This window comes from Pseudophryne corroboree, chromosome 4 (assembly GCF_028390025.1).
Source record: "Pseudophryne corroboree isolate aPseCor3 chromosome 4, aPseCor3.hap2, whole genome shotgun sequence".
Classification (NCBI taxonomy): domain Eukaryota; kingdom Metazoa; phylum Chordata; class Amphibia; order Anura; family Myobatrachidae; genus Pseudophryne; species Pseudophryne corroboree.
In genome coordinates this window covers 55,725,522-55,751,930 of record NC_086447.1, presented here as the reverse complement: position 1 = coordinate 55,751,930, position 26,409 = coordinate 55,725,522, and the positions used below count along the sequence as shown (strand labels likewise).

General features: G+C 49.3%; 1 protein-coding gene across 3 annotated transcripts in view; it reads right to left on the bottom strand.

Annotated features, from left to right (window-relative positions):
* The window catches only part of EFR3B (EFR3 homolog B), a 305,942-nt gene that overhangs the window by 202,013 nt on the left and 77,520 nt on the right, over positions 1–26,409 (bottom strand). For 2 of the 3 annotated variants that reach the window (XM_063915062.1, XM_063915065.1), the window contains exons 1-2: positions 13,121–13,218; positions 270–346 (exon numbers count right to left, since the gene is read on the bottom strand). In XM_063915062.1, the coding sequence (XP_063771132.1) occupies positions 270–346; positions 13,121–13,172 (129 nt within the window). In that variant the 5' untranslated portion in view covers positions 13,173–13,218. Of the gene's footprint in view, positions 1–269; positions 347–13,120; positions 13,219–26,409 lie in introns of those variants that run through there. The other variant, XM_063915063.1, reaches the window with a different exon arrangement.

Below are 26,409 nucleotides of genomic sequence, written 5' to 3'. Positions count from 1 at the left end.
TTCAAACTGTTCCACGTTCTAGATCAATGTAAGTAATCCTGGGTCGGATAAATAAAATACCGCTTGTCATCTACATTTATCATAATTATACATTTCCACCTGAGAGTAAAGCCAGCATTAGACTTTTATCATGATGACAATTTAGAGGAACTATTAGAGGGAAAATAACAGTGACGTGCGGTGGTGTATGGACTTTTAATGAAGCCAATATAAAATGTTTTTTTTTGCCATTTGACTATAAATAGACTCCGATTATCCTGAAACCTCACCTCTGAATCCTCTGGAAAGATATTATCCACCAGTCTCTTGTAGCGAGGGCGTAGCGCACCACAGCAACAACAGATACCTGGGGGAAGGACATAGGTGGGGTTACTTATACACATTCCCATTCTTATTCAGATACCAGCATGTACTACACACCTGCCTACTTCTCATGCCTGTCCAATAGGAGATGTGGGGAGCAGGAGATGTGGGGACAGGATGGCAGGAGATGTAAAGGGCTGGAGATGTGGGGGGCTGGAGAGATGGAGGACTGAAGATGTCAAGGGCAGGAGAGATGGAGTGATGGGGATGTGGAGGTCAGGAGAGGTAGAGGGCAGGAGAGATGGAGTGCTGGGGATGTGGAGGGCAGGAAAGGTGGAGGGCAGGAGAGGTAGGGGGCAGGAGAGATGGAGGGCTGGGGATGTGGAGGGCAGGAAAGCTGGAGGGCTGGAGAGATGGAGGACTGAAGATGTTAAGGGCAGGTTAGATGGAGGGCTGGTGATGTAAAGGGCTGGAGATGTGGGAGGCTGGAGAGATGGAGGACTGAAGATGTCAAGGACAGGAGAGATGGAGGGCTGGGGAAGTGGAGGGCAGGAAAGGTGGACGGCAGGAGAGGTAGAGGGCAGGAAAGGTGGAGGACAGGAGAGGTAGAGGGCAGAAGAGATGGAGGGCAGGAAAGGTGGAGGGCAGGAAAGGTGGAGGGCAGGAGAGGTAGAGGGCAGAAGAGATGGAGGGCAGGAAAGGTGGAGGGCAGGAAAGGTGGAGGACAGGAGAGGTAGAGGGCAGAAGAGATGGAGGGCAGGAAAGGTGGAGGGCAGGAAAGGTGGAGGACAGGAGAGGTAGAGGGCAGAAGAGATGGAGGGCAGGAAAGGTGGAGGGCAGGAGAGGTAGAGGGCAGAAGAGATGGAGGGCTGGGGATGTGGAGGGCAGGAGAGGTAAAGGGCAGGAGAGATGGAGGTTAGGAAAGGTGGAGGGCAGGAGAGGTAGAGGGCAGGAGAGATGGAGGGCTGGGGATGTGGAGGGCAGGAAAGGTGGAGGGCAGGAGAGATGGAGGGCAAGAAAGGTGGAGGGCAGGAGAGGTAGAGGGCAGGAGAGGTAGAGGGCAGAAGAGGTAGAGGGCAGGAGAGATGGAGGGCAGGAGAGATGGAGGGCAGGAGAGATGGAGGGCAGGAGAGATGGAGGGCAGGAAAGGTGGAGGGCAGGAGAGGTAGAGGGCAGGAGAGGTAGAGGGCAGGAGAGGTAGAGGGCTGGAGGGGTAGCAGTTGATTTACTGACAGACACAATACCGAAGGTCATAGTCCCGACAGCCATTGACCGACAGTCAAAATACCGACAAAGTAAAAATACCAACATTCATTATGCCGACATGTTCAAGATGCTGACGTAGTCAGAATACCGACATTCGATATGCCAACATGCGTTTTTAAGGAATGTTTGTTCAAAAACAGGCTTGTTCATACTTTACCATCCCAGTGGACCTGGAGGGGGAATATAATAGTGTTCCGAGCGCAGCGAGCCATGCGATGGGTCGGGGAACACTTAGACGGTGTCCATGTCGACCTATGTCAACATTAAGGCCCAAAAAAACCCAGAAAAACTCATGTTAGCATTTCAAATGTCAGTATTCTGACTTTGGGGTATATGCAATTAGGGTCGAAACTGCCGTCTTCTCGAAAAGACGGCAGTTTTCGACTTTTTCAGGTCGGAAGGGGTTCTGACCTATTCAGTCCCGAGTATTTTTATTCGACAAGTTGGGGAATTTGACTTGTCAAACATAACGTGAATTGGCGGTATAGCTGCCGATTCGCGTACTTCTGCGGGAAACGGGGCCAAAAGCAACAGGTTTTGGCCCCATTTCCGACCATCTCAGTTCGACTTAAAAAAAAGTCGAACTGAGATGAGGGACCTGAGAGGAGGAGAATGGGGAGAGCCGCGGGGAGACGGGGGACAGCAGCGCTACAGCACAGCGTTGCAGGAGGATGTGGCACAACCGCCGCTCACGGTAGCGTCCACCCAGCTCCAGCAAGTGAGGTCCCGCTTGCTGGAGCCGGGTGGTTGCTGCCGTGAGGTCTGGCGGCTATTACACATCCTCCTGCAGCGCTGCTGGCCGCGGCTCTCCCCGTCTGCCCGCGGCTCTTCCCCCTCTCCCCCCCCCCCCTAATCTCAATTCGACTTTTTTAAAGTCGGAATGAGATGGGCTTTGAATAGCCCTTGTCGGATCCATTCCAACAAATGCATGTCGGAATGGATCCGATACTAATTGAATATACCCCTATGTTGGCATTTTGACCATGTCGGCATAATGAATGTCTGTGTTTTGACTGTTTCTGTATTTTGTCTGTAGGGCAATGGCTGTTGGGATTATGAACGTCGGTATTGTGTCCGTCAGAGAGCTTCATTTCTATCATATAAAAACTTGCATACTATAAAGGATATTGGGGCAATATACTGTATCAAAGCTTGCAGAGAGATAAAGTACCAATCAATCCGCTTCTAACTGTCATGTTACAACAGGGGTGGGGGAACCTGCGGTCCTCCAGCTTTTGTTAAACTACACATCCCAGCATGCCTTGCAACAGTTTTAGTATGGCCAAATAGCAAAACTGTAGAAAGGCTTGCTGGTATGTGTAGTTCAACAACAGCTGGAGGGCCAAAGGTTCCCCAGCCCTGTGTTACAAGCTGTGTTAGAAAAATGACAGGAGCTGCTTGGTTGGTACGTTATCTCTCTACTTTATCTCTCCCAAAGCTTTGATACATACGTCCAAGTGCATCCATACTGTAAAATAATAAGTATTAGGCAGAGTCGGCCCTAACCAATATGATGCCCTAGGTAAGATTTTGGCTGGTGCCCCCTAGCACCACCGCTAGTTCTGCAGGAGATGCCTGGCATGAGTCAGCTGGCAGCTCTGCTAACGTCGGGCAAAAAGGATAAGATAACAGCGCTAACACAAGTGATACTAAATGAGCAAATTTATTAATTTTAAAATATACTAGTAGTCTAAAATTACATATGAAATAATGATAATAATTGCTCTTAGACCAATTGGTAGATGTAAATGGCATGCATCAATAAATGACCTTATAGAGACAGTCTAAAGTCCATAAACGTGGTGACTGATATTATACCAGGTTCAAATAGTCAATTACCCATCAAGTGTTCCAATGCATGGATCCTGATCCAGGTCTTTATTTGTGTGATGGATTCTGGTTCACAGTTCTTTCAGATTGACACTCTTATGTCCAATTCGCTGTGTTCCTTAAAAAATGAATCCTGTAGAATGTGTTTAAAAGACCAAAGCTGGGATCGGGGTCCTGGTTCACCAGTTGCATGCAGATGGTAATGTCCTGGATGTAGGTCTGATGAATTCAATTTGATGTCATCCAATGGTCAAGAGCAATATTCCCTGACGCGTTTCGCCGCTCCTGGCAGCTTTCTCAGAGGGTAATGAATGTTAAAACTTAGCCCCTTTTTATAGGGGAAGTGATATCATCAATTAATTAGCATACCATATTAATTATGTTCAAAATTTAAAATATCAAAAATTCGATTAGCAAAAACAGCAGAAAATACAGACCCATAACACTGTATAAATACACATTCTTAAAATTATTTGTATATCCCTTTAGAAAGACGATGTTAAAACTTAAATAAGTTGCATTTCCGGTCACATGATCGTTGTGCCGATCATGTGACACTGCTTACGACTACTTCCTCTCTATCTTTCTATTTAATACGGGCAGCTGTCTGTCACTCCACGGCTCCCGCCTCACTAATAGCTCCGGCCCGCTCTCAAACCGGAAGTGCGTCACTCCCGCAAGTTTCGTGACCTCACTTCCTGTTAGGCCGGTTGCTAGGTAACAGAACAGGAACCGGACACCTATTGGAGAAGTTCGTGATTAGTCCATTGTTTCAGGAAATGATCCGTTGCTATAGTAACAGGCCGATGTGTCTAAATGTTGTTTACCTAATTCTCAATAAAACATTTGTTTCAAACATTAAAAATGTCCCGTTTTGTCAAATCGCCAATCCACGGGTTTTACAGGTTGAAAATATTCAAAATTACTTTAAATAAAAATAATGATAATAATAATATAATAAATTGCTTAATATGACACAAACTGTATTTTAAACAGATCTGAGGAGAAAATCTTTGCAAAAAACTCATAAACATATATATATAAATATATGTGTAAAAAAAAGAGAGGATAAAAATTAAAATTAAAATAAAACGTCTGCTTATTGATATCTACTTATTCATATTAATGACGGGTAAGGGACTTAAACAAAATATAACATAAATATAAAAAAATACTTAAGTTGAAATAACAATATGGAATATTCATTTTCACCTATTCCCAGGAACGAAGGACTCATAAGTCACCCTTAGATTCAATCTTTAATTTCATTATAGGGGGGTACTAATACAGACAGTAGTGGTATAATCTATTTATTCCGAATATTCATTCCACCATGTGATCACTTTTTTATCAGATAAACTCAGTCAAGGATTGTATTGAGTTCTAAGGCTTCATTCAGACCTTGCGGGTGCAGTGTGTTGAGTTGGAAGGTCCAATAGATTTCTTGCTTACAAAGCCTCGCAAATCTATCGCCACCTCTTTTCGTTGATGGAATATGTTCCAGTCCAATAAGTTTTAATGAAACTGGATTGCCCTCGTGATGTTTGGAGAAATGCCTTGGGACACTGTGGTTGGTTACTTTATTAATTACATTCCTCCTATGCTCCATAAATCTTATTTTTAGAGGTCGGGTGGTTCTCCCCACATATTTCAGGTTACAGCCACATATCAATAGATAAATGACCCAACTTGACTGAGTTTATCTGATAAAAAAGTGATCACATGGTGGAATGAATATTCGGAATAAATAGATTATACCACTACTGTCTGTATTAGTACCCCCCTATAATGAAATTAAAGATTGAATCTAAGGGTGACTTATGAGTCCTTCGTTCCTGGGAATAGGTGAAAATGAATATTCCATATTGTTATTTCAACTTAAGTATTTTTTTATATTTATGTTATATTTTGTTTAAGTCCCTTACCCGTCATTAATATGAATAAGTAGATATCAATAAGCAGACGTTTTATTTTAATTTTAATTTTTATCCTCTCTTTTTTTACACATATATTTATATATATATGTTTATGAGTTTTTTGCAAAGATTTTCTCCTCAGATCTGTTTAAAATACAGTTTGTGTCATATTAAGCAATTTATTATATTATTATTATCATTATTTTTATTTAAAGTAATTTTGAATATTTTCAACCTGTAAAACCCGTGGATTGGCGATTTGACAAAACGGGACATTTTTAATGTTTGAAACAAATGTTTTATTGAGAATTAGGTAAACAACATTTAGACACATCGGCCTGTTACTATAGCAACGGATCATTTCCTGAAACAATGGACTAATCACGAACTTCTCCAATAGGTGTCCGGTTCCTGTTCTGTTACCTAGCAACCGGCCTAACAGGAAGTGAGGTCACGAAACTTGCGGGAGTGACGCACTTCCGGTTTGAGAGCGGGCCGGAGCTATTAGTGAGGCGGGAGCCGTGGAGTGACAGACAGCTGCCCGTATTAAATAGAAAGATAGAGAGGAAGTAGTCGTAAGCAGTGTCACATGATCGGCACAACGATCATGTGACCGGAAATGCAACTTATTTAAGTTTTAACATCGTCTTTCTAAAGGGATATACAAATAATTTTAAGAATGTGTATTTATACAGTGTTATGGGTCTGTATTTTCTGCTGTTTTTGCTAATCGAATTTTTGATATTTTAAATTTTGAACATAATTAATATGGTATGCTAATTAATTGATGATATCACTTCCCCTATAAAAAGGGGCTAAGTTTTAACATTCATTACCCTCTGAGAAAGCTGCCAGGAGCGGCGAAACGCGTCAGGGAATATTGCTCTTGACCATTGGATGACATCAAATTGAATTCATCAGACCTACATCCAGGACATTACCATCTGCATGCAACTGGTGAACCAGGACCCCGATCCCAGCTTTGGTCTTTTAAACACATTCTACAGGATTCATTTTTTAAGGAACACAGCGAATTGGACATAAGAGTGTCAATCTGAAAGAACTGTGAACCAGAATCCATCACACAAATAAAGACCTGGATCAGGATCCATGCATTGGAACACTTGATGGGTAATTGACTATTTGAACCTGGTATAATATCAGTCACCACGTTTATGGACTTTAGACTGTCTCTATAAGGTCATTTATTGATGCATGCCATTTACATCTACCAATTGGTCTAAGAGCAATTATTATCATTATTTCATATGTAATTTTAGACTACTAGTATATTTTAAAATTAATAAATTTGCTCATTTAGTATCACTTGTGTTAGCGCTGTTATCTTATCCTTTTTGCATATACCTTACGGAGACTGACCACCTCCAACATACAGCAGCTAGGAGGAACCACCCATTTCTGCGCCTGTCCAATATATACTTGTTATATATTTCTCTCTGCTAACGTCGGGCGCCTTTTGTTTATGAAAATGCATCTTATTTGCATTACTATGTGGCTAGGATGCACAAGCAGCTTCTGCTGATTAAAATGATATGCAGCATGCCTGTATTCTGTGTGTGACTGCAGCTGTATCTGCATAGAAAATGCTACATTACAGTAATTTCCAGGAATACACGCAACATAGCATTTCGTATGCAGATACAGCCGCAGTCACACACACACAGAATATAGGGATGCCGCATATCATTTTAATCAGCAGAAGCTGCTGGTGCCCCTAAGCATACCAAATGCCCTAGGCATTTGCCTAGTTTGCCTATGCCTAAGGCCGGCTCTGGTATTAGGAGCCGCTGGTGTTCCATGCGCTGGGTCTGCATTATTTCCATAGAACAGAGACACATCCGAGACACGGGGAGAGGGAGCAATAGACCATTAATGACACTCATTATGTGTGGCTGGGCTGTGGGAGCCGAAGAGATCTGACAATGCCTCATTACTTCATTACGTGCAGATACAAAACAAAATATACCAAATGCAATAAAATACAAAAATAAAAAAGCAAGACTCTCAGTGATCTGTGTCATTAATTAGCTAATTAAATATCCAGTACTGCAGGTGGGGCAGATGTAACATGTGCAGAGAGATTAGATTTGGGAGGGGCTGGCCTAGCTGAAATCTAAATTGCAGTGTAACAATAAAGCTGTCTAACATTTGTGGGGGGCTGCGTTTCCCGGCACTACCTGATCTCATACACCATGCCGGGTGAAGAGACTAAAATTGTCTCAAAAGCTTACACCCATATTTATAAGATACATGTATTAAGTTAACCAGACATGACTTTTATAATTATCAGACACCCAATCTGAGAAACACATTACCCTATTTGTGCACAACATAATCACGTAAGGCGCTGGGTATGTTGGGGGTCATTCCGAGTTGATCGCTAGCTGCATTTGTTCGCAGCGCAGCGATCAGGCTAAAAAACAGCAGTCCTGCGCATGCGTATGCGGCGCAATGCGCACGCGTGACGTACGGGCACAACGAACTATGCAGTTTTGCACAGGGTCTAGCGATGCATTTCAGTCGCACTGGTGGCCGCAGAGTGATTGACATTAAGTGGGCGTTTCTGGGTGGCAATTGACCGTTTTCAGGGAGTGTTCGGAAAAAACGCAGGCGTGCCAGGGAAAACGCAGGCGTGGCTGGGTGAACGCTGGGCGGGTGTCTGACGTCAAATCCGGAACTGAATAGTCCGAAGTGATCGCAAACGCTGAGTAGGTTTTGAGCTACTCTGAAACGACACAAAAATTTTTTGCAGGCGCTCTGCGATAAAAAAAACGTTTGCACTTCTGCTAAGCTAAAATACACTCCCAGTGGGCGGCGGCATAGCGTTTGCACGGCTGCTAAAAACTGCTAGCGAGCGATCAACTCGGAAAGACCCCCGTTATCCCAGCGGTCGAGATGCCGGCGGTCACATGACCAACAGCGGCATCCCGGCACTGACGATCCCGACACCGGACTGGTTAAGTATTCTACCCCTCGCCTATCCCCTACCTTAACCCTTCTGGGGGTTCATCTATGAATGCAGAGTGATTGACAGACAGTGACCATTTGTGAGTGATAACATAGGGGAGCAGCATGCACAGGTGCAGTTTCCCTGGCCCCGGCGGACCATAGGGTTGTACCAAGCGGCGGATTTGAGACACCATCTCTAGGCGTCTCAATACAAATCCAGCGGTTGCAGCATTTGCATATCTCCACGGATCCGCTGCGTACAAAAGCAAAGCAGCGACGAGCATTGCGCCCACCTCTTAATCAGGGCCAGATGGGTGTATGAGAGAACAGGCAATAACATGCCACTCACCCCACCCCACCACCGGGCTCCAGCTAACGGGTGAGTGGGGTGTGTGTATAGTACATAGCTGGCAGTGCAGCTTTAAATGGCAACAAGTACTTTATGTAGATCGTTTTGTCACTGTCCTGTTTCCAGTCTCTGGCTCCATAACGGCAGCAGCGCCGACAAAGCCATTAATCTGTAACAGAGACCGGCGTAATTCTCGCTGACACTGGAGAACACGCACATAACGCTTCCTAATGATACATTATTCTCAGTGCCCGGCTACTGCTATAATTCACAGCAGATTAATAGCTCTGAGTCGGCAGGCCAAAAAAAAAAAAATCATATTCACCAATAAACATTAGTCCCGAATTGTAGATGCTGTATATTCTGCATAGGTCTTAGCAATGGATTACAGGCAGTGTCACAAACAGGCATCCCTGTGTTTTATATAAGTGCGCTGACAGGTGACCGGCCATTATTACAGCAGGATAAACAGAGAAGATGATTTAGGATGGGTACACACTGGGGCGATGTCAGGCCGTAACGACAAATCGCCTACATCGCTCATGGTGTACGGGTGATTACGCGTTCCCGCGGTCGCTAGCGGCAGTAAATAGGTTTGATGTGATGCACCTTGTTTATGCTAATGAAGGACGGAACATTTATGAGGAAGTAATACACTTCCTCAGTCTGTCTTGGTTCGGGGGCTCTCATATGTTTTTTTTAACCCCTTAGATGCCTACTTGGACTGAAGAAGACGTGATCTACACTTGGAATAGGTGAGTATGTTTTTGTTTTTTTTACGGGTTATGTGAATGCTACTGGAGAAGAGGACCGAATGGCTACAGGGAGTGTTGGTAAGTAAGTGTGAGTGTGTAAGGGTGTTTATTAAAGTTTTACTTTGTAAGGTGTGCGTATCTTCTGTTTATTTAAATATTTATTGTACAGGGGACTGTAGGTACCAGCGGGCCCTTCAATGCACCGCATGCTGGTACTTGTGGTTCTCCAAGTACAAGCATGAGGTTGAGGCTTGCGGGGACCTGTAGTCTCTTCTGTAAAAGATATTTTTTCCAAACTAAAACTAATACCCCTTTTCCACTAGCTCCTTAAAACACGGGTAAATGCGCGGGGGCGCGCATTTACCCGTGTTTTTCCCTAGTGGAAAAGGGTCCCCCTGCAAATTACCGGATCAAGTGATCCAGGAATCCTACCCGGGGAGCTAGCTGGGTTGAACACGTGTCCAACCCGGTAAGCTGTCTAGTGTGAACGGGAGCCGTGTCGAGGCGACACGGCTCCCGTTCACAGTGTATAGGGAGAGCGGCGCTGGGAGATCATGTGATCTCCCAGCGCCGCCCCTGCCGCGTCACTAGCAGCGTTTTACTAACCCGGCAATATGCCGGGTTGGTGAGCTCTGTCTGAAAGGGATCTGTAGCACGGATCGCAGCCGTGACCCGTGCTACAGTGGAAAAGGGGTTTAACTAATGGACTATTTACTCTGCACCCACTGCCCAGGGGTGGTGGGGATAGCCCGGTGCTGGTTCTTAAAACACAGGGGAACCAGACACAATTTTTAAACCAGGACCGGCTCAAAGAGCTCAGGGACAGCTACTGTTTGGGGGACCACCCTACATATTATTTTTATATGTAACTATTTCTTAACTTGTACAGGCGGAAGACTGCGCGGATCTCACTGACCTGCGCACGCTTCTGTCTAACTCCCACCTTGTAATTTAACTCACATTACAAGGTGCGAGTTAACATATGAAAAAACTAGGATGGACTCGCATAATGTAATAGCTTCCAAACCACAATTTCGCAGGTTATTATATTTTGCTGATTTGTGGGACAAACTCGCACCTTCAAACGTGCGAGAAGGTGTGAGTTTGACCAGCACTAAACACTCGGACCCTATTACAGTTAACCCAAAGTGTCAGACCATTTTGGGGGTGGACAGAATGGAGCATTAGGGGTATATTCAATAAGAGTCGGGTCTATTCCGACATGCAGTTGTCGGAATGGACCCGACAACCCCTATTCAAAAGAGCGGCCAAATCCGACTGTCGGATTTGGCAGCTCCCGATGTCCTGTCCTGCTGCTGTCAGCAGCGGGGGAAGCTGTCAGCGGTGCCAGGGGAAGGGAGCTGTCAGCGGGGCCGGGAGGAGGTGATGTCTGTGGCGCTGGGGGGGGGGAGCAGCGGAGATGGAGCGGACGGGGGACCTCCCTTGCTGGAGCCAGGTGGACGCTGCCGCTGGGTTCCTGCTCTCCCCGCTGCTCCCTCCATCTCCTGCTCTCAGCTCACTCATCTCAATCCGACGTTTTTTAAAGTCGGATTGAGATTGTCGGAAACGGGGCTAAAACCTGTCGGGTTTGGCCCCGCTTCCGACAATGCACGCTGCATTCCGACAGCATTCCGACAAGCTGGGTTCCCCGACTTATCGGAATAAATGGGGCTGTAATGAATAGGTCGGAACCCCTTCCGACCTAAAACTGGCGGAAACTGCCGTCTTTCCGACAAGACGGCAGCTTCCGACAGTCATTGAATATACCCCTTAGTCTGTATCCCGCCCCCTCCAGTATCCCACGTAACGCCATGTGCGTTAATGTGTGCGGCCCATCCTGTGCACTGGCCCACATTCCCTTACTGCGGCCCATTTTCCCACCCCTGCACAACTTAATATGTAATGTAGGATAAGCTTTATCTCTGCCCAACTTTGCACACCTTAAACACGCTCATCCAACCACCAAAGGAAAAGAGGATCCCACTGTAGTGCTGCCATTGTGTCACTAGACAATACGGGATTCTCCTCAGTAATGAATGGAAGAGGAGCAGTAACAATCCACCGTTCATCAGCGATGAGAGGACAGAAGAAGGTTTCTCAAGTTATTACGCAAACACAGTGTAAGCCTGACAAATGATTTATACTCTATCTTTATCTCTCGCCATGTGAGGGGACACAGCGCACTAATTGGGGTTCCCCGTCACTTTATGAAGAAAACGACACCAAAAAAAGTTTTAAAAAAAATATCATGTCGACCTTTTGGCCTGTCTAGTATATGTCAACCTAATGACCCTATCGACCCAGTGACCTTATCGACCTAATGCATGTCGACCAATAGTGGTCGACCTAATGACTGTCGACCTAAGTTGTGTCGACCCAACGACCCGGTCTATGGGGGTCATGCCGCCCCACATGTCAGTCCGGCCCCCCCTGCAGAAGTGCAAAGGCATCGCACAGCGGCGATGACTTTGCATTTCAAGAGTAGCTCCCGGCCAGCGCAGCTTTAGCGTGCTGGCCGGGAGCTACTCATCGCTCCCCGGCCCGCAGCGGCTGCGTGTGACGTCATGCAGCCGCTGCGGCCCGTCCCCCATCCGGTCCGGCCACGCCTGCGTTGGCCGGACCGCCCCCATGTTCTGCCCCCTCCAGCCCAGTGACCGCCTCTGCCTGTCAATCAGGCAGAGGCGATCGCAGCCATGCTACGGCCTTCGGCCGTCTGGCATGCGCCGGCGCACTATGGCACCGGCGCACGCGCAGTAGAGACCCGTTCGCTCGGCTGCAACAAACAGCAGCGAGCAAACAGGTCAGAATGACCCCCCATTGTACAGAGAGGATGTAATTAGATAGGAATCCTTAAAACCTGGACTGCAATGTCGGCGTTTGGGAAACTCTGCAGTAAGGACATGATTCAGAGGTGGATGCGGTTCTGATATTTGTGGATCTGAGTCACATTGGGGGGTATTCAATTGTTTGAAAAATTGGTTGGGTGTCTGTTTTTTCCTGTCTATACGATAAGAAAAAACAGACACCCAACTGACTTTTCAAACAACTGAACACCCCCCATTGTGCAGGCCCCAACTTAGATTGCAGACGGTGGGGATTGACAGGCAGGGCGGTAACAGGGGGCGTGTCTGAGCCTAGGACTGCACCTGTGTAGGCAGTTACAATGGCTCCAGCGGCATTCGCTCATAGACTCAGGGTGAGGCGGAACGCGGGCTGCCCTGAGTTATGCATACGCAGAGCTGTGCCTTATTTCTGATGGTGGAGATGACTGTTAGGGGCTGGTTGGCTGGTACTTTATCTCCGTCCACTTTATCTCTCTCCGAGGCTTAGTAAATAGACCCATTTGTTTTCTGTATGTGCATAGCCCTAACAGCACCTGAATCAGTGACAGCTCATACAGAGAATGGGCGCAGCCAGGAGTCCTCTGTGATGTAGTGTAACTCCTCAGAGGCCGCTGTGATGCGAGGTTTTGTATTAGAAGACGACATATGTTGTAGTCTATTAATACAAAGTGTCGCTGCAATCTCTTGTCCCCAGCGTCACTCCGCCTAGATAGTGGCAGTGTCCTTTCTATTTCTGTCAGTCTCTAGATAACAGAAACCCATTGGTGTGTTTATGGTTCAGGCTGCCAGCGGACCTGGGAATATTGCTATGACATGTGCTGGACGTGACTTCTGTCCCCTTATGCCTCAGTCTATAGGGCAGAAACCCCCGGCTCCCAAGACCCTCACCTCTTCTCTGAGCTCTCCCCCGTTTCCTCTCCTGTGCTCCGGTGTATACCATCTATCCTTTTTCTTCTTCCTCTCCTCCTCACCAACTGCTCTCTCTCTCCAACTGTCACTCTCAACTGTATCTCTCTCACCTCGTGCCTCATGCTCACTAACACCGCCTCTACTGATATGATGTGATATATGATATTATGGGGCAGATTTAACAACGGGTGATATTCTTGTTATCACTCATTACAAATGATAAATGATTCTCCAGCCAATCAACTCCTGTCATGTGTTTGAAAATATGACAGAAGCTGATTGGCTGGAGCACCAGTTATCATACGTAACTAGTGATAAAACTACCACTTGATGTTTAATCTGCCCCATAATTTGATCCCCATGAGAGTGACTTACCTCCACTTACCTATGGAAATACAGCAAGTTCATTATCCCCGGCTTCTAGACTGCTTCCTACCTAGTATGTCAGTTTATTCCTATATACAGTTTCACTGATCTATCATTCCGCTGTGATAGGCATTGTTTGGGATCAACATTTGTAAGGCATGCTGGTTGCTGTAGTGCTACTTGGAGATCCCAGGGGTGGCTCCTGTATAAGATAGCCCTCAATTTGGATGTACTGTATTTCTGTATGGGCCTTTAACATGAGGCCTTATAATAGACAATTACATGGCCCTAAGTGTACACTGTTATCATGCAGTGTAGGGACTGACGATAATCAGAGAAGCCGTGAAGGGGCTCGGCAGGTTAACATGTACTTGAAAATATATGCAACAAATATCTCTGAATTTCTATTACCATATAGCCTTCAAATATTGTTGATATAGCCTTCAAATATTGTTGCAATACTATTTAGTGTGCAGGGGATACCAGTGGGGGGGAAAGCCCCCCCCCTTTCTATTTTCGGATTATAATACCCTTTCTAATACAAACATGATGGGTTATAATACCCTCCCCAACACAGAGCTGAGGGATTATAATACCCTCCCTAATACATACATGATGGGTTATAATACCCTCCCCAACAAAGAGCTGAGGGATTATAATACCCTCCCTAATACATACATGATGGGTTATAATACCCTCCCCAACACAGAGCTGAGGGGTTATAATACCCTCCCTAATACATACATGATGGGTTATAATACCCTCCCCAACACAGAGCTGAGGGATTATAATACCCTCCCTAATACATACATGATGGGTTATAATACCCTCCCCAACACAGAGCTGAGGGGTTATAATACCCTCCCTAATACATACATGATGGGCAATAATACACTCTGCAATGCGTGGATGAGGGGTTATAATACCCTCCCCAACACAGAGCTGAAGAGTTATAATACCCTCCCTAACACATACATGACGGGCAATAATACACTCTGCAATACAGAACTATGGTGTTATAATACTCTCCCTAACACAGAGCTGAGACGTAATAATACCCTCCCCAACACAGAGCCTTACCCTGTGCATGTACAGTATGTATGTATTTATGTTTGTATGTGACTGGTATGTAGCAGCAGTGATGAGGTAACATGTGACTCACAATCAGCACCCTGGACAGCTCTCTCTCTTATCTCTGTGTCAACCATATGATACCAAGCACATTCCTGAGAAGTGCACGGTGGTGATACTGAGCACATTCCTGAGCAGTGCACGGTGGTGATACTGAGCACATTCCTGAGCAGTGCACGGTGGTGATACTGAGCACATTCCTGAGAAGTGCACGGTGGTGATACTGAGCACATTCCTGAGCAGTGCACGGTGGTGATACTGAGCACATTCCTGAGCAGTGCACGGTGGTGATACTGAGCACATTCCTGAGCAGTGCACGGTGGTGATACTGAGCACATTCCTGAGCAGTGCACGGTGGTGATACTGAGCACATTCCTGAGCAGTGCACGGTGGTGATACTGAGCACATTCCTGAGCAGTGCACGGTGGTGATACTGAGCACATTCCTGAGCAGTGCACGGTGGTGATACTGAGCACATTCCTAGCTGGACACGGTGGTGATACTGAGCACATTCCCAGTAGCGGATCTTGCCACGGGCAAGCAGGACTTTTGCCCGGGGCGCCGGCGCCATCCGGAGGGTGCCGGCGCCATCCGGAGGGCATTGCACCATGGCAAGATCCGCTACTCTGTGCCCTCCGCTGCCCGCTGTGTCCCCCGCTGGTCCCGCTGTCCCCCGCTGTGAAGGGAAACTAGACGCTACGCGTCTAGTTTCCCTTCGTGTAGAGGACCTTTGCTGTGCGGTGCGCGATGACGTCATCGCGCACCGCACAGCATTGTGGGACTGACAGACGCTAGGGGTCATAATTGACCTCTAGTGTCTGTCATCCGAGGAAAGGAGCGGTGCCGGCGGAGATCTGCAGCAGTCGGGAGCGGGGATAGTAAGTATTTGTTTGTTTTTTTCAGCGGCGCTACTCCACTGTACAGGAGGCGTAACGGACCACGCCCCCTGTATGAAGCCACGCCCCCATTTTCCGCCCGGGGCGCCAAAGGGTCTAGAACCGGCCCTGCACATTCCTGAGCAGTGCACGGTGGTGATACTGAGCATATTCCTAGCAGGGCACGGTGGTGATACTGAGCACATTCCTAGCAGGGCACGGTGGTGATACTGAGCACATTCCTGAGCAGTGCACGGTGGTGATACTGAGCACATTCCTGAGCAGTGCACGGTGGTGATACTGAGCATATTCCTAGCAGGGCACGGTGGTGATACTGAGCACATTCCTGAGCAGTGCACGGTGGTGATATTGAGCACATTCCTGACAGTGCACGGTGGTGATACTGAGCACATTCCTTAGCAGTGCACGGTGGTGATACTGAGCACATTCCTGACAGTGCACGGTGGTGATACTGAGCACATTCCTGAGCAGTGCACGGTGGTGATACTGAGCACATTCCTGAGCAGTGCACGGTGGTGATATTGAGCACATTCCTGACAGTGCACGGTGGTGATACTGAGCACATTCCTGTGCAGTGCACGGTGGTGATACTGAGCACATTCCTGAGCAGTGCACGGTGGTGATACTGAGCACATTCCTGAGCAGTGCACGGTGGTGATACTGAGCACATTCCTGAGCAGTGCACGGTGGTGATACTGAGCACATTCCTGAGCAGTGCACGGTGGTGATACTGAGCACATTCCTGAGCAGTGCACGGTGGTGATACTGAGCACATTCCTGAGCAGTGCACGGTGGTGATACTGAGCACATTCCTGAGCAGTGCGCGGTGGTGATACGGAGCACATTCCCAGTAGCGGATCTTGCCACGGGTAAGCAGGACTTTTGCCCGGGGCGCCACCTTCCGGAGGGCGCCGGCGCCATCCGGAGGGCACCGCACCATGGCAAGATCCGCTACTCTGTGCCCTCCGCTGCCCGCTGTGTCCCCCGCTGGTCCCGCTGTCCCCCGCTGTGAAGAGAAACTAGACGCTACGCGTCTAGTTTCCCTTCGTGTAGAGGACCTTTGCTGTGCGGTGCGCGATGACGTTATCGCGCACCGCACAGCATTGTGGGACTGACAGATGCTAGGGGTCATAATTGACCTCTAGTGGCTGTCATCCGAGGAAAGGAGCGGTGCCGGCGGAGATCTGCAGCAGTTGGGAGCGGGGATAGTAAGTATTTGGGTTTTTTTTTCAGCGGCGCTACTCCACTGTACAGGGGGCGTAACTGACCACGCCCCCTGTATGAAGCCACGCCCCCATTTTCCGCCCGGGGCGCCAAAGGGTCTAGAACCGACCCTGCACATTCCTGAGCAGTGCACGGTGGTGATACTGAGCATGCCTGGATAATATCAGCAGCACCCAGCTAATGAGGAATACAGATAACCCTGCCAAAATGATCATACAGTACAATGTAAGAGATGTAGGTACCAGCTTCCACATCCTCACATGTACTATAGCAGGCCATACTGCTCTACTGTACATGGCTGCTGTATTATAAGCGCTGTCGTGCAGAGAAGCAGACCGGCAATTCCTGCAAAGTGCTTCTGTGCCACAAAAAAAAAAAAATTCTTTACAAAAAAAACAAAACAAAAATAAAACAAACAAAGGCTTATTCCTCACATAATGGATTACAGCAAACAATAGGCCATCTGTTTCCACGGAATAACAAAGCCTCTAAATAATTATAATAATTGCAATTTCAGCAGAAGAATGTGACACACGCTGGCAGTACCAGGTGGGAGATGTTGGTTTGTTCTGCCGCAAAATACTCAACGTCAGCTGATCTAAAGCAGCACCACGCTCTCTGGGGGCTGCGCAGGTAACGCAGCACCTCTCGGTTATCCCGCTGCGTCTATATCACCCCAATGGCTTACACCCACCACTGTTGCACTAGCACTATCCCCCCAGAGAGGAGGACGGAGGACTGTAAACCAAACACAATGATCATCGCACGCATGTATTTACAGATGTCAGAGTCATATGCCGCGTTTCGTATGAACCTTAATTACCTCAAACGCTGATTGGATGACTCAGGAGTCAGATGTACAGTAGTAGACAGAATTTATCTGAGGGAAGACAGAGCATATAGTGGCTGTGTAACAGGATTAAGATTATCTCTTCTGTCTGCGGACTCGCTGAATACAGCCGCCATGTTAATTAATGTGAGACTAAGGATGCATGCTGAGAAATGTGTGAATTGTTACTGGAGCAAATGGCGGGAAAGACCGTCCAGCCTTAAACCATTCTCCTCACGCATACTGTCAGTATAAAATGGCGGGAAACACCGTCCAGCCTTAAACCATTCTCCTCACGCATACTGTCAGTATAAAATGGCGGGAAACACTGTCCAGCCTTAAACCATTCTCCTCACGCATACTGTCAGTATAAAATGGCGGGAAACACAGTCCAGCCTTAAACCATTCTCCTCACGCATACGGTCACTATAAAATGGCGGGAAACACCGTCCAGCCTTAAACCATTCTCCTCACGCATACTGTCAGTATAAAATGGCGGGAAACACAGTCCAGCCTTAAACCATTCTCCTCACGCATACTGTCAGTATAAAATGGCGGGAAACACCGTCCAGCCTTAAACCATTCTCCTCACGCATACGGTCAGTATAAAATGCATGAATATACAGGAGCAGCAGGAGAAAAAGGGATCGACAGACGCAAAATATTCAGACCCAAAACTATTGGTGGGGTATACTCTATGAGCCCCCACACTACCTGCACGCAATGCCGACGTTCACGTAGTTGAAACTGCACACGCACAATAAATTCTGGAAGCCGCATACGATGCAAGCGCTACAGAGTGTACAAAGGGCCTGATTCAGATTTGTAAGTAAAGCAAAAAAAGCAAGTAACTTTGGGGGTCATTCAGACCTGATCGTTCGCTAGCTATTTTTTGCAGCGCTGCGATCAGATAGTCCCCCGCCTATAGGGGAGCGTATTTTAGCTTTGCAAGTGTGCAAACGCATGTGCAGCCGAGCGTTACAAAAAACTTTTCTGAGTTACCCAGAACTTACTCAGCCGCTGCGATCACTTCAGCCTGCGTTTTTCCAACAAATCCCAGAAAACGGTCAGTTGGCACCCACAAACGCCTTCTTCCTGTCAGTCACCTTGCGATCGGCTGTGCAAATGGATTCTTCGTAAAACCCATCGCACAGCATCACTCCGCTTTGTACCCGTGCGACGCGCCGGTGCATACGCATGCGCAGTTCTGACCTGATCGCAGCACTGTAAAAAAAAACTAGCGTGCGATCAGGTCTGAAAGACCCCCTTTATGTCTGAAATTTTGCAATGCATGGGGAGCAAACACTTTTATATATTTTTCTGTGCAGGGTAAATACTGCCTGCTTCTGCATGTAGCCCATAGATGCTAGATAGCTTTATTATTACACTACAGTTTAGATTCCAGTTTGAACACACCCCAACCAAATCTAACTCTCTCTGCACGTTACATCTGGCCCACCTGCAGTGCAGCATGGTATTGCCCAGTTGATTGCTTTTTAGCAAATCAGAGTAAGGCCCTATGGTGCAGTTGCGATCAATTCAAACAGTATCAGAAAGATGGTGGACAAGTAATGGGGTGTTCCTGGGCCGTGACTGGGTGGTGGCTAGTAGTGCACGAGAAACATGAGCCGACGTAAGCATAGGAGGCTGGGGCAAGCTTACATGGTGCGACCAATGCACCAAGGCTCTCAAAGTGATCTTCTCGGCCCTCGCACATGCAGACGCCCGGCTATACACCAGGGAATAATAGCCCAGAACTGAGGCAAAATAAGTCCATAACTACCCAGTTATCTATTTTGAAGGCACAGAGTTCTCATTTCACAATCATTTGCCGGGAAGACATCCTGGAGCAGCACAGGCTACAAGAATAAGCCCGTGTTACTGCCAGGCCAGCAGTATAATATCACATTTCATTTCCTGCCGTTCCTCTAGGCCTGTCCTACAGAACACAAGGGACATTTATTTCCTGACTCGTAGCGGGAATCCATGGGAGGACGGACAACCATAAACATGGGACGTGTGACTGGGACTGGCTCTTGCTGAGGCGGAAATTGGCATTCTGAGGTGATAATGGAGAATGCTACACCTCCGCTTGGTCACGTCCCCAGATAGGATTCATGGCTAGATCAGTCACGCACTGCCCCGGCTGGGTGAGAATTACACGTTGTATAAATGTGATTTATTATAGACTTGTTTTTGTTTGTTTTCACAGCTAGGCGTTCCAGCAACTCTGATGCAAATGCCACCTGGTAACTCTAAGGCTTATTCTGCAACCTGGAGCAACTACATAGGTGAATACATAGGATAATACATAAGGGCCAATTCATGTTTGTACACAATGTCAATATAAGGGACCTTTTGGGGGAGGTAACCGGAGATAAAAGAGAACTAATGTGGAGAGAGATAAAGTGCCAGCCAATCAGCTCCTAACCGCCATGTCACAGGCTGTGTTTGCAAAATGACAGGAGCTGATTGGTTGTTACTTTATCTCCATCCACTTTATCTCACTCCAAGGCTTAGGGGTCTGTTCGTGAATCAGTGAAAAGTGTGATTGTAAGCTTGCGAGCAGGGCCCTCCTACCTCTGTCTGTCTGTTTTTGCCCAGTTTTGTTCTGTTACTGTTGTTCTAATTGTAAAGTGCAACGGACTATGCTGCACTATATATAAAAAAACTGCCAATAATCTCCTATATAATAGCCCTATTCTGTGACCTTGTGATTCATTTGCTAACGCTGGGTGGAGTTACAACAGTGGGCGGAGTTAGTCAAATGAGTCACAGAGATCTGGCCAAATCTACAGGAGACTAGGAGCAGAAGCAGATAGCATGGGCATTGGACATGTCACAGGCAGGGGTGCAGACCTCCCAGCTTTCTGCAGGAGCTTTATCCAGGCAGAAGGAGGGAAACACACTCGGCGAAAAGGGGGCGTGGCTTCACGGGAGGGCCCCGTTTTCGTCAGTGAGGGAGCATGCCCAGCGCTCTGTGAGCTGCTGGCATGCTCCCAGGGGCTGATTATGAGTCCGGGGGGCCCAGGGCACTTGTGACAGGGGAGCCCTATCTCATTGCTGTGCCTGCTGTGGGTTAGGGGCGTGGCCTAATCGCGCCCGCGTGGCCACGCCCCCTTATGCAAATTTCGATTTTTATTTTTATTTTTTTGATGGGATTTTGGCCCCTCAGCTAGGGCTAAATCCAGAGGAGGTGGTCGCTCCCCCCTACACACCCGCACAGGGAGAAGAAAGCAGGGAGACTGCTGCCTCCCTGCAACACCACAGACCTGCCAATATGCAGCAGCGTGTGCTGACTGTAGCACAAATGCTGCCGCTGTTGCTGGCAGGCCGGGGGGGGGGGGGGGGGGGAGCTTCTGAGCTGGAACAGAGCTACTCCAGCCCTAAAACTGTGGGGCCAACGGTACGTATCCCCTGCCCCCCCCCCCCCCCCACCTTAATCCGGCTCTGCTGCTGGAACCCCCCCATTAATCCGTACCCCCTGATGCCCCCTCTCCCTCTGTCTCCACTATTCACCGCTGCTCTGCTAAGCAGAACAGCGAGTACAGGAGCTTTCCAACTGCCCCCCCCCCCCACCCCCCCACCGCCGGACACTGCGACCCGCGGGTGGGACAGCGGGACAGACCGCAAAAAATGGGACTGTCCCGCGAAAATCGGGACATTTGGGAGGTATGGGGGTGTGTGAGGGGTATGTCATACAGACAGACGGGCACCGGCTCACTGTGTGCTTGACCCCCCACATCGGCATACTCAGCAGGGGCTCTCTGGTGCGGAGGAGCGTCACTTTCTAGCACACTCCACACTTCTTAGCTGCAGTTTAGTGGGGCACCTGCCGCTGTGCAGGTTCCGTACTGCCTCTGTTATCTCCAGCCCCGGCAACCCCACCGCTAGCTGCAGCACTGCCACCCGCAGTGAGGTGCGCCCAGCTCCTTCACACACTTTAGCTGGCGGGTAGCGCTACAGAAATCCGAGCTGCTTGCAGGCTCTGACCCACTCCTCCCTCCAGCCGCAGCGTCTCCTGGGAGCTAACCAGTCACTCCCAGTCTCCCCTTACCACAGTGCCCGGAAGCCGTGAGGTCCGCGCCACGTGCATGCTATGACCCCCTCCTCCCTCCAGCCGCAGCGTCTCCTGGGGGCTAACCAGTCATTTCCAGTCTCACCTTACCACAGTGCCCGGCAGCTGCGCGAGGTCTGCGGTGTGTGACTGAGGAGGGGGGGAGGGATGCGGACGGGCAGAGGAAGCAGGAATCCAGCCTGAGAGAGTCAGCCATGCCAAGTCTCCAGCAGCAGCAGATCCCAACAGGTTGGAGTGGAACAGCAGCAGCCAGCAGCAGTGACTCCGGTAAGACACATCTGTCTGTCACCACTGTTTTGTCCCTAATACCAATCTCTCCCGTGCCCTGTGTTCTGTCATGTCCCTGTCACCCCTGGCCTTGCCCTGCCACCCTTATCCTGGCCCTTTCACCCTTATCCTGGCCCTGTCACCCTTATCCTGTCCCTATCATTTCTGTCCTGGCCCCGTCACCCCTGTCCTGGCCCCGTCACCCCTGTCCTGGCACCGTCACCCCTGTTCTGACCCTGTCACCCCTGTCCTGGCCCCGTCAACCCTGTACTGACCCTGTCACCCCTGTCCTGGCCCTGTTACTGCATACCCTCCAACTACCTTTTATGGCATATACAGTACCCGCAGCGCCTCCAGACCTCTCCCCAATGCACCACACCTCCGCACCTTCCCCTCCACCACATGCGGCACTCCACCCCTCCCCAACATGCTGTGCCTCCAGACCCCCTACACCACCCGTGGCTCCCACTCCTCCACCCCTTCACCACCCACAGCACCTCCAGGCCCCTTCCACCATTCACCCCCCTTATATGTCTCCCCCCACACCTGCCCCCCTCCACCCGCAGCATCTGCAGACACCCTCCTCCATCAGCGGTCCCCCCCTCACCCACCCCTCCCCCACCAATGGCACCCCCGCACCTGCCCCTCCACCACCTGCAGCACCTCCGGACCTCCTTTCCCATCCGCCGCAACACCCGTACCTGCCCCTACCCTACCCATGGTGCCTGCGGTCCCCTACCCCACCCCCGGCACTCCCGTCCCTTCCCATCCCACAGCACCTCCGGAACCCTTCATCCATCCACAACATCCCCACACCTGCCCCTCTCCCACCCGTGGCACCCCTGCCCCTCCCCCACCTTCAGTGCCTCCGGACCCCTCCCCCATCTGCATCCCCCACTCCTCTGTCCCTCCCCCACGCGCAGCACCTCCCGAACCTTCCCCATCCAGGCCCCACCCCCACTTCTGCCTCCCCTCCACCCGCAGCATCTACAGACACCATCCGCAGTCCCCCCCGCACCCGCTACATTCTGTACATCGTGCCCTGCAGGTGCTGTTCACGCCGTCGCAAGGGGCTGCGCCTCCTTCACCATCGCACGCCCTTTCATTGTGCAATATTTAACCACTAACAAAGGAATGCAGGTAATACTCCATATAATACAAATATTAAACCCCAGAAAGGCATGCAAGGGTTAAGGGGGCGTAGCCCCTTGCGACGGTGTGAAGAGCGCCCGTAGGGCGCGATGAAGCACCTAGTAATAATAATGTGTGGAGAAGGCAACCAATCAGCTGCTACGTATAATTTTATAGAATGCACTTTACAAATGTTACCTCAACGCTGATTGGTTGCCATGGACAACTTCTCCACTGGCTCACTTCTCCTCTCTTTTCACTGCTTCATGAATAGACCCCTCAGTATAGACCCCAGAGTGGAGAGAGATAAAGTGCCAGTCAATCTGCTCCAAACTGTCATTTTTCAAACAGAGGGGAAGCTAAGCCTTGGGAGAGTGATAAAGTACACTATGGGGTCTGTTGATGAAGCAGCAAAAAGAGTCCAGTGGAGAAGTTGCCCATAGCAACCAATCAACACTGAAGGAAGCCATTATCAAGTACAGCCTATAAAATGTAAGGGAGATGCTGATTGGATGCCATGGGCAACTTCTCCACCGGTCTGTTTCTCCACTCTTTTCACTGCTTCATGAAGAGACCCCTATCCAGACAAAACTGATTGGTCCGTCCGTCCGTCACCCTCGCACACTGCCGCTCTGCATTAGTGTATTAGCGCAGGCTGTGCTTATATATAGTTCCCCTGCACATAGCAGGCAGGTTACGCTCTACGTTCCTGCCACATGGAGTGTGACCCCTTCTGTGAGTGCTGCCAGCAAGGCTATACGTGTACATCCAGCACTTGTGCCGCCTCCTATGGGGGTCTCTCCTAGTCTATCGCTGCGTCTGCGTCTTTATGCCAATGCCACAGCTGATTATGATCATACTGAGACGCCTGCATACCGGCCACAGCGCAAACATCTTCGTGATACCCACATGCACCCGTATAGAACATTTACAGTAGTGTCAGCAGCGCAGGCTTTCCCTCGCATCTCTATTCGCCAGCCATAGGGGACCACGTGGCACCCGCAGGGCTGTATCTGTAAATATAAGTTGCCATGTGGCATAAAAGTATGAAAAGTGCCATTAGCTATTGTCAGGCTGTATTATTGGGTGTAAAGTCAGAATGAACACTGTAAATTCCAGAAGAGTAAATGTCTGAGCCCCAGGGACGCGGCCGGCAGGAGAGCAACAGCAATTTATTTATTTGTGGGTCAGGCCGCCTTCCCTGCTGGGTAAGTGCTATGGGAGAGCCTGTCTAGAGGCCTCCTGTTCAGCGCTGCGGCTGTTATACAGTCAGTGACCTTGTGAGCGCAGCGGCTGAAACGTTACCGGTAGATTTCCCATAGTGTGACCGCAAGTTACAGTAAGTATGGTTTATTATTATTATTATACAGGGGTATTATTTACTGCACTAGATATTATTACATAATAAGGCAGAACAAGAGCCAGTGATATGAAGACCCTAATTCAGCCTGTATTTCAGTCATTAGCATTCCGTAATATACAGTAAATGCTGTTCTGAGGTGCAGCAGATCCTCTCCCGAGAGCATAGGGAACGGAGACATCCACAGGTAATGGGTTCAGTATAACAGTCATAACGTCAACACATGATCAGGTGATGTAATGCGGCGGCAGCTTCCGGATCCAGCAATCAGCTGACAGTGATTTTCTGCTGTTCCTGTGGCGGTTCCGACGGCATCACTGACCCTCCCCCTATTGCCTAACGCTAACACCCCCTTCCGCCTAACCTGATGCCCACTCCTAGTGCCTAACCCTCTCATTCCCCAGCCTAACCCTATCCCTCCCATCCCACAGCCTAACCCTCCCCCTAGTGCACAACCCTCCCCCTAGTGCACAACCCTCCCCCTAGTGCCTAACACTAACCCTCCCAATAGTGCCTAACCCTAACCCTTCCGTCCCCCAGCCGAATCCTAACTCTCCCCACAGTGCCTAACACCCACTAGTGCCTAACCCTAACCCTTCCGTCCCCCAGCCTAACCCTAACTCTCCCCCCTAGTGCTTAACACTAACCCTCCCACTAGTGCCTAACCCTAACCCCCCCGTCCCCCAGCCTAACCCTAACTCTCCCCCCTAGTGCTTAACACTAACCCTCCCACTAGTGCCTAACCCTAAACCTCCCGTCCCCGAGCCGAATCCTAACTCTCTCCCCAGTGCCTAACACTAACCCTCCCACTAGTGCCTAACCCTAACCCCCCCGTCCCCTAGCCTAACCCTAACTCTCCCCCCTAGTGCTTAACACTAACCCTCCCACTAGTGCCTAACCCTAAACCTCCCGTCCCCGAGCCGAATCCTAACTCTCTCCCCAGTGCCTAACACTAACCCTCCCACTAGTGCCTAACCCTAAACCTCCAGTCCCCCAGCCGAACCCTAACTCTCCCCCTAGTGCCTAACAATAACCCTCCCACTAGTGCCTAACCCTAACCCCCGTCCCCCAGCCTAACCCTAACTCTCCCCCCTAGTGCTTAACACTAACCCTCCCACTAGTGCCTAACCCGCATCCTCCAGTCCCCCAGCCTAACCCTAACTCTCCCCCCTAGTGCCTAACACTAACCCTCCCACTAGTGCCTAACCCTAACCTCCCCGTCCCCCAGCCTAACCCTAACTCTCCCCCCTAGTGCTTAACACTAACCCTCCCACTAGTGCCTAACCCTAACCCCCCCGTCCCCCAGCCTAACCCTAACTCTCCCCCCTAGTGCTTAACACTAACCCTCCCACTAGTGCCTAACCCTAACCCCCCCGTCCCCCAGCCTAACCCTAACTCTCCCCCCTAGTGCTTAACACTAACCCTCCCACTAGTGCCTAACCCTAAACCTCCCGTCCCCGAGCCGAATCCTAACTCTCTCCCCAGTGCCTAACACTAACCCTCCCACTAGTCCCTAACCCTAAACCTCCAGTCCCCCAGCCGAACCCTAACTCTCCCCCTAGTGCCTAACACTAACCCTCCCACTAGTGCCTAACCCTAACCCCCCTGTCCCCCAGCCTAACCCTAACTCTCCCCCCTAGTGCTTAACACTAACCCTCCCACTAGTGCCTAACCCGCATCCTCCAGTCCCCCAGCCTAACCCTAACTCTCCCCCCTAGTGCCTAACACTAACCCTCCCACTAGTGCCTAACCCTAACCTCTCCGTCCCCCAGCCTAACCCTAACTCTCCCCCCTAGTGCTTAACACTAACCCTCCCACTAGTGCCTAACCCTAACCCCCCCGTCCCCCAGCCTAACCCTAACTCTCCCCCCTAGTGCTTAACACTAACCCTCCCACTAGTGCCTAACCCTAACCCCCCCGTCCCCCAGCCTAACCCTAACTCTCCCCCCTAGTGCTTAACACTAACCCTCCCACTAGTGCCTAACC